The following is an 8,716-nucleotide window of genomic DNA, read 5'->3' on the forward strand; positions in this document are numbered from 1 at the left end:
TATTTTTTTAAATGTCAGACAAAAAAGAGTTGAGCATTGAAGAGACTTTTGTGGTCGTCTCAGTCCGTCCAATCCTGAGTCACCATCAGGAACAAGGAGTGCAGGATACTGACAACCCCGATCTAGTTTTTGACAACTTTTTAAAGTTCCTCTGGCTTTCGTGTTTGATTGAGTTCCTTCTGCTTACGTTTGTGTTTGTCTGAAGCGACAGTGCAGTTCTCTGACTCAACCAACAGTGTGCGTGTCTGTAAAAGTACAAAATAAAAGAATGTCGTCCAGCCGGTGTAAACAAGGATCACTCCCAACCTCTTCTCGTAAACAGTCTGATTTTCATTGTTGACATATTAATTCATCACTTCCTTAAGCTTACGGGAATTGTTTGCTACCTTGTAGAATAATCTGTTTTGTCACATGCCTAAAACCAGGCGAGTGCACTCATGACAAGAGGTGAATTGAGAGCATTGGTGTTTCCTCTTCTGATCAAGGAGCTGCGACATTTTTTGATGGGTATCGATATCATATTTATATTTATTTATTTTTATCAGGATTCATCCCTCTGCTCCTGCAGGGTTTACATTTCTGAATGAAAAATTCAAGTTTCTCTAAATGATTTGTTGAGAAATACTTGTCAGAGTTTTGAGTTGTTCACTTCCTGTTGAAGGCGTCTCTCAAACCCTTCAGAGCTTGTTCCTTTGTGAGTCTCCTCCAGGCCTCTGGGACTTCAGCTGGTTTGACTTCATATTCTTCAGCAAATCTGTCATTGTATTGCACCAGGACGTACTTCCAGTAGTCAGATGCCTCTATGGTGGAGTCTGGAGGAATGATCCAGTCTGGATAGTACTCGTTGTAGTCCTTGTAAGGATGCCACTCTCCTTTGGTGTCTGTGTTTTTGAATGTACCATCACTGTGCACGTCAGTTGTACACAGTGAATTAACCAGCCTCTCACTTGACTCATACCTGACTCTGCCAAGACCTTGTGGCCGATGAATGGCTGCATGATGCTGCTTGTGTTCTGTGCCACCGGCCTCACAGGGAGCTTTACAAAATGGACACTGTCGTCCACAACCAAACACTCGCTTGAAAAGCTGATCCTGTGGTTTGATTGGAAGCTTGTTCAGAGTCTCAGTGATGTCGTCAGAGTTTGAGAACTCCTCTTCCAGTTGGTCCTTCAACTCCTTCATTGAGATCTTGAGACACTTGATGAATGAATGACATGAGCTTTGGATTTGAAACAAGGTGGTTTCTTCAGCCTCCACTGAAACTGAGATGTCTTTGATCAAATGTTTGCGCATGTTGCTGATTAGCTTTGTGATGCTTTCCTTGTTATCTGGCAGCAGAACACCATCCTCTCCTATTGCTGCCCGATCTATCGCTTCTGATATTTTTTTGTCGATGACTTGTAGATTGTTGTTCTTCAGTTTGCACAAAGTCTTGTCCACTGACATCTTTTGCCAGATGTGCTCAAATATCCAATCCTTAACATACATTTCATAGTTATCAATGTAACTGAAAAACACTTGAAGTTTTCCTCTTGCAGCAACTCTTTCTGAATGTTGTACTGAAGATTGTGCGAGAACTATACTCTGCTGAATGGGAACCTGTCAGAATGTCCTCCACAATGTCTACTCCCAGAGATCCACAGATGAACTGTTTCACAGCAGGTTTGATACAAGACTGGACAAAATCTTTTGCTTTGCGTTGGCAGTCATCTTGCTTTTTGTATAAATCGAGAAAATCTGACAGGTACTGAGTCTTGTACTTTTCCAGCTGAGTGTGAGGATTATTATCTGACAAGAATCTTTTGTGCATTTTGACAAATTCCCTTGAGGCAATGCCACAAATGTGAAGTTTCAGGTCAATCTCAAACTGTATATTTGTTTTGTGATGGGTGTAACCTTGTTTAAGGGATTCATCAATTTGTTCTAGAAGCTCCTTTGTGAAAGAGTCCTGGTAATCTCCATCGGTCTTTACCTTATCACGTACAAACCTTGTACAAGAGTCAATGATACTGTCTGCAAAGCTCTGCAAATCTCCTTTCCACAGAAGTTTGAACTTCTGCATAAGAGTGTCTACGTGATCATGTCTAGTTTCAAATGGACCTGTCCCCATTTCCTTTAGGTCTGTTACTTTCTGCAAAGCCTCATTGACGTTTCGATTACAGAAGTCTTTTGTCAGCTGCTTCAGGACGCATGCTGCAATGTCTCGCTCTTTCAGGCCGGACATGTTTACAGTGGCTTCAGCCCACATCTTTTCAAACTCTTGTGTCAGCTCTTCCTCAGTCAGAGTTGACGCGTTGAAGTCACCCAGAAGCTTCAGGACCTTCTGTTCAATCACACCTCTGTATTCTCTCTGAATGTCCTGAACCTTTTTTGAACTTAGTTTTAGTTCAAGGATGCAATCCAGTTTTACCCACACAGAACGTTTGATTTCATCTGCAAGGCCTTTGACACTGTTTAAAAAGTCCTCTTTGTATTTCTCTATCAGATTAACTCGTTTGCCTTTCATCTTGTAGTAGTCGGAGATTTTTTCCCTCATTGTTGTTTGTTGGTCTGTTATTTTGTCTGACACCTCAGATTTTTTTCCTCCAACTAATCTGTTCCAAGTTTCTACCTCAGATTCATTGTCAGCATTCAAGATTTCTACCTCTGCTTGTGTTTGCCAGGTCAGAATCTCTTTTCTGAACTCCCATTCCCACTGACTGAACTCTTTGCACAAGTTGTCATAGGCTTGAGCCACAAGAGTGTTTCTGAAACTAAAGATGAAGTTCTCATATTTCACTGCCCGCCAGAGACTCTTCATCCATTCCAGAAACTCTGGGATCTGCGACACTTCATTGCACGGGTCCTTCTTCACTGTTTGCAGAAGGTTTCTCTTGAAATGTGCTACAGCTTCACTGTAACCTGTGTTCACTGGTGCCATTGGTGGTGTTCCATGCCAGAGTCCTGGGATGTTCCAGTTGTTCTTGTCCATGTCATAGTCCAGCACATCCGTGAACTCTTTGATAGAAGGTTTCTTTTCCATTTGAGCTGCGATTTGAGTCATTTCATTGAGTTGGTCCAGGAGATGTTTTCTTTGTGTCATGTTCTTGTCATGAGCTGAAACTGATGAAACATTCTGGTGAACAAAATGACAAACTGGCTTTTTTCCAATTTCTCTCATCCTCAAGAATGCGTGCACTGCAATTTGCAGGACATCTTTCATTTCTGCTGCGTTTTCCATTGCGATGTTGATAATGGTGGCATCACTCAAGCCAATGACAAAGGTTGCTAGCTGGTTGTCGTGCTCATAACTGTCCTCTAGTTGTGCCAGATCAGGAGACTTAAGACCCTCTGTGTCAATGAGGACAATAAAATCACAGTTTAACTCGCTTTTCAAATCCTCTCCAACTTTGAGGAAGAGCATGAAAGCTCCTCTTGTGCATCTGCCGCTGCTGACAGGAAACTGCACACCAAACATGGTGTTGAGGAGCGTTGACTTACCGGTGCTCTGAACACCCAACACAGTCAGTACCAACAGTCTGCTCCTCTGTCCAACCTTCTTGTGAAGCTCCATCAGTACGTCTGTCACCCATCTCTCTGGGATGTTGGAGGCATCTCCGTCCAAAAGCTCTAAAGGATATCCATCCAACAGCATTTCAGCTGCCAAACCAGGGAGCTGGGATATTTCATCAGCTGTTGAGCTGGTGGTTGAGAACTCGTAGATCAGTCCCATCTCTCTCATGTAATGCTCTGTTCCTAAAGAGCTATCCACCAAAGCTTGGTCTAACTCTGCTATGAGTTTGGCGTCTTTCTTCTTGCATTGCTCTTTGAATTTGTGACGTAACACAGAGAGTTTGCCTCGTGAATGTGTATTAAACTTCAGTTTCATCCACTTAAGGAAAACATCTCTTTGTTCTTTGTCACTTGTAGATAAGCACTTGATGAAACTCTTCATTCCTTTGGAGGCGTCAGAATTTTGTTGCTCCTGTCTGATTTGTCTTTTCTCTTCCTGTAGTTGACATTTATTGTCTTCAAGGCCGGAATCACCAGATGTCTTCAGTCTACACTCTTCCTTTTCTAACTTTGACAACCTCTTCCAGTTCACTCCTTGCAAAGTCAGATGTTGTTTTTTATAGTGTGGTATACTTCGCACTCCAATGTCGCCCATGATCTCCTCAGCTGCTTTTCTCTGTGCGTCAGTTTTGCTTTCGTCCACAGACAGACCAAGTTCAACAGCTTTTCCAACCATATCTACAATGCTCATGGTGTCTTTCACATCCAACAGGGATGCCTTGATGACCTCACAAAGTTTCTTTGAGAACTCTGCCACATTTATCCTCTGGTCTTTGACCTTCACTCTGTTCTTTGGTAAACCTAATTCCTTCACCAATCTCTTCACAGACATCATTTCCTCTCTGGCATTGCCTCCCTTTCGATTGACGACTAAGAAGAGTTTGGATTTCACATCTTGAAGAGAAGATAGAATCCTGTGCTCACTTTCTTCAACGCTGTCCAGAAACACAAAGGTAGCTGTTGATACTTGAAAGAGAAAGTTGAATTGTGTGAGTGATTCACAAATGTCCCCTCGCAAATCTGCGAAGGCAGTAGGCTCAGGAAAAATGTCAAGTTTTTCCCCGCCAGAGGGAAGGTACCAGCAAACCTCAACAAGCCCATTTGCAATTTCTCTTTTGACTGCCCCCCCCTCCACATCTCTGTGTATGAAGATGTTGCAGTTCTGTTGCCCACTGCTGAGGACATGATTCAAAAACTGGGACTTGGATAAACTACTGTTCTTCAGCCTCACAAAGGAGAAGAATGGTATTTTTGCTTGGACAATGTTGTCTTCAACAAACCCTCTTGATTCAGACATATCATGTGGACGCCACTCTTTGACGATGTCTCTCAGAGCCCACAGCATCAGGGTACACTGACTCTTGTGGCCGCGGGGCAACAGCAGTGGAAGAGAAAACTGGCACATTGACATCTTGAGGGCCATTTCCTGCTGCAGGAAGCTGTCAGCGCAATGGAAGAGAGCGACTATGAGGTCGAGGGGGTTAACCTCATCATCTCTAGAGTCATCAGCGGTGGTTTGGTCCAGCTCAAAGAGATTCTCATTTTCACTGTCATTGTCCTCAGTAGTGTTTGATTCATATCGACAGCTTCTGCATTTTGTATTGACCTCAAACAGTTTTCTTAGAAAACACCAGGGCAGCGTCTCCACTGACGATGCAGGTTCTTCATAGACGCTGTTTCTGTTGATCTCCAAGAGAAAGTGAAGAGTGAGCTTGTTGGGATAAAATCTCTCCAGTCCCACTTTTGACAGAAAGTCCAACAGGTCTGTAAAGAGAAGAGCATGTTTAAATATGGACAAAAGGTGTGTGTGTGTGTGTGTGTGTGTGTGTGTGTGTGTGTGTGTGTGTGTGTGTGTGTGTGTGTGTGTGTGTGTGTGTGTGTGTGTGTGTGTGTGTGTGTGTGTGTGTGAAAGAGACTGTGTGTCTGTGTGTGGGTGTGAAAGAGAGAGAGAGAGAGTGTGTGTGTTTGTGTGAGAGACTGTGTGAGTGTGAGAGAGACTGTGTAATTGTGCAATTTGCCCCAGACTTGACATGTTTGATAAGGGTTATCAAATTTGACATGTAGTGTTTAGTATGTCTCATAATGAGTCAAGAGAAATATACAGTAACTCAGGGGTGTACCTGTGGCTTCTGGTCTTGTGTCCATTGTGCATGTGGTCTGACTCAGGCCTCATTCATCAGCACCTGAAAACAGAAATCATCTCTTTGGGTTAATAGCTTAAGTGATATTTAAAGATGAGCTCATTGAATATACATTCAAATCAATGACAGAAATTAGAAATTTATGGAAAGATTTATTAAATTTGTATCATGTTTTCTGTTTGTGGATATATCCAGAAGGCCTTTTGAGAATTTCTTCAAATTTGCTACAGATGTTCAGATGGGCTCAAAGAAGAAGTGATTACAACTTGGTGGTTGATGTTAAAATTCACTGTGACTTCACAAAACACATCTTTTTTGCCTTGTGAACATTTTTGCTTGAGAACGCTGTTGGGACCTGGTATTTGTGAACCACAGTTCGGCCTACATGTGCAGTCAAAAGCCTGAAGCCGCATGTCCTTTGTTCTGAAGAAAACCAGAGCCTCCAGACCTCCGTCTCCCAGGGGCCTCAACGTCACACAGAGGTGTGAAAACCGACCGGAGACACAAGGGTCAACCACTATTGGTCACTCTGGGCCCCATGACCTGTGAGGTCACCGGGCCAATATAAGGCCAGGTCTCCCTCTCTTCTATCTCTTTCTATCCACCTCTTCGAGAGGAGCACACCGCCCTTTCCACGAATCCTCTCAGAGGAGAAGGGCGGCGGTCCAGCTCACTCTTTCAACTCAAATCAACTTCATGGAGGAGAGTTGCAGCTTCCAGCTCATCTCACCAAGGAAACCTCCTCGCAATCCAAGCTCTACCAACCTTCAAGCCGCGACGCGATGTCCTGCCGGAGAACTTCAAACAGCAACTGAGCTGCACATCCCAACAGAATGTGATGTTTATAAGTTTGATTTGTGTTGCTGTGATATTGTGGTTACAAGTTATTTGAAAGTTAATGTTAGTTATGCTCTTCAGTCTTTCCTTGTTAGTTATGCTCTTCAGTCTTTCCTTGTTAGTTATGCTCTTCAGTCTTTCCTTGTTAGTTATGCTCTTCAGTCTTTCCTTGCATGCATCTAGTAACTTTCTCTAATTTGGTGACACACACACACACACACACACACACACACACACACACACACACAGACACACACACACACACACACACACACACACACACACACACACACACACACACACAGACACACACACACGCATACTCACATACATATCTTTGTTTAGTAAGTACACCGTTAGTAATTTGTGTTTTTATACTTTATTATATTCATAATAAATGTTTTTCTTTCACAAATGTTTTTTCATTAATGTTGCATAAGTGAATTTTGCCAACCTCTACATTGTCAAGAACTCTATATCCTTCAACTTAGTTAACTATCTATATGGTCATTTTGGTTGTAGTTATTAATTTAATTGTTAATCAGAGTTCCAAATTTGTGGTTAGTACTTTCATGAGACTTAATCAATAAATTGGCTCTTTTCCCTTCCTTTGAAGGGTGGTGCCCCGAGGTAACTTTAATCAATTAAAGTTATTATTTAATATTAATATTTTTAATATTAATATTCAATATTTTATTTTGATAACCAAATTTATTGAATGCTGAAAGGCACACCATTTAATGGTATCACGTTTAATGCATTATTGCACAACAACGCGATGTGAGAGTCAGACTCACGGATGAACTGATTAGATTTGGGTGATCTATGGTCACAAGTCTTATTCTTATTTTTATCATAATTATCGCTCTCGCTCTTTTGTCAAAGTTGCCTGAACCTGGCTTAGCTTGTTGTTGTTTCTATGACTGCAAACAGACACTTATCAGAAAGATTTGATGAAACATCTTCAAACACACATCAGCAAAGTTGAAAATCTGTGTCATATTAACGTCTTTCCTATTTGTTGAACCTCCAACCGTACTGAAGAATATGGCTCATTTCAGTCACAGAAAATATGAAATCATGATTTTCAGTTTTCAGGATTCCAGAAATGACAAAACAGAAACTGTTAAAAATCAGCAGCTGAAAGTAACTCACATGTTCTTAGTCCCCGTTGCTGCTGTCTCTTCTCTCCACTGTGAAATGGTTTCAACTCAGATCCTCGAAAAGGAAAAGTGAACAAGTTAAATTGTGGTTCAGGCTGAGGCAGCGTTCCCCTGTGATGTGTTGTCTGATGAATTCCTTCCTATTGAATCACGTTCACATGTCGTGCTCCGTGTTTTCAAAGCCTGAGCGTCTCCTGCTGAGCCTGACGGACCTGTCTGACTTCACTTCCTCATTCAGACAACACAGTTCATATCAGAGTGCATCAATCTGTTCAAATACCTCTGGTTGTTTTAGTTTGTCACCCACAGATTTACTTTTCTTTATCTTCCACTTTAGTCTTTATTGCTTCTTCACAAATACACAAGAAATAACAAGAAACAACTGTATAGAGAGTTTGTATTGTTTAGTGTGTGTTTCCCCTAACGTCCCAACAGGGGCATCGTTTCTATCACGTTCATATAAGATTTAACTTGTTCACACCACGGTGGCTGTGAGCATCTGAAGTTGTTAGAAACGCTTTTTAATTTGTAGTAAATTATTGTGTGAGAAAAATATCAGCAGTCAGAACTTAGAGGCTCTGTATAAATCATCATCAGGATTTTTATCCAATAAATTATATTGACTATAGTGTCATTCACAGCTGATGTGTCCATTATCTGGTGAGTACATCTTCTTCCACTCAATCTTTTCCATCACAAATATTCCCAGTACACACCAGATACGTATCTCACCTGAGATGTGAGTAACTGTGGGTTATAGTGACAAAGCTTCTAAAGGAAAAACTTGCCTTTTTTTAAATGCACCTTCTTTTTTACAGCTTAACTTAATGTCATGTGCTTCTTCTCACGTGCACTTGAATAATCACGATGATTTATTCATGGGTTTAAACATTATTTCATTACTACCATCGCTCCAGCGTCTGAACTGGCAGAGAACGTTTAATATGTGGTGACGACATCACGTCCCAATAACACTTTCATTAAAATGCAAATGAGTTCCTGTTGTTTCGAGCGGGGCCTGGG

General features: G+C 41.7%; 1 protein-coding gene across 1 annotated transcript; it reads right to left on the reverse strand.

Annotated features, from left to right (window-relative positions):
• Positions 1–2: 2 nt before the first annotated feature.
• Positions 3–7,913, reverse strand: LOC118108778 (up-regulator of cell proliferation). The gene is given in 5 exon segments (XM_047342881.1): positions 3–1,517; positions 1,520–1,561; positions 1,564–5,316; positions 5,673–5,735; positions 7,686–7,913. Coding segments are annotated over 4 exon segments (4,692 nt in total). The 5' UTR covers positions 5,698–5,735; positions 7,686–7,913; the 3' UTR covers positions 3–645.
• Between the last annotated feature and the right edge of the window lie 803 nt (positions 7,914–8,716).

The sequence above is a fragment of the Hippoglossus stenolepis genome, chromosome 1, assembly GCF_022539355.2.
Source record: "Hippoglossus stenolepis isolate QCI-W04-F060 chromosome 1, HSTE1.2, whole genome shotgun sequence".
Lineage (NCBI taxonomy): Eukaryota > Metazoa > Chordata > Actinopteri > Pleuronectiformes > Pleuronectidae > Hippoglossus > Hippoglossus stenolepis.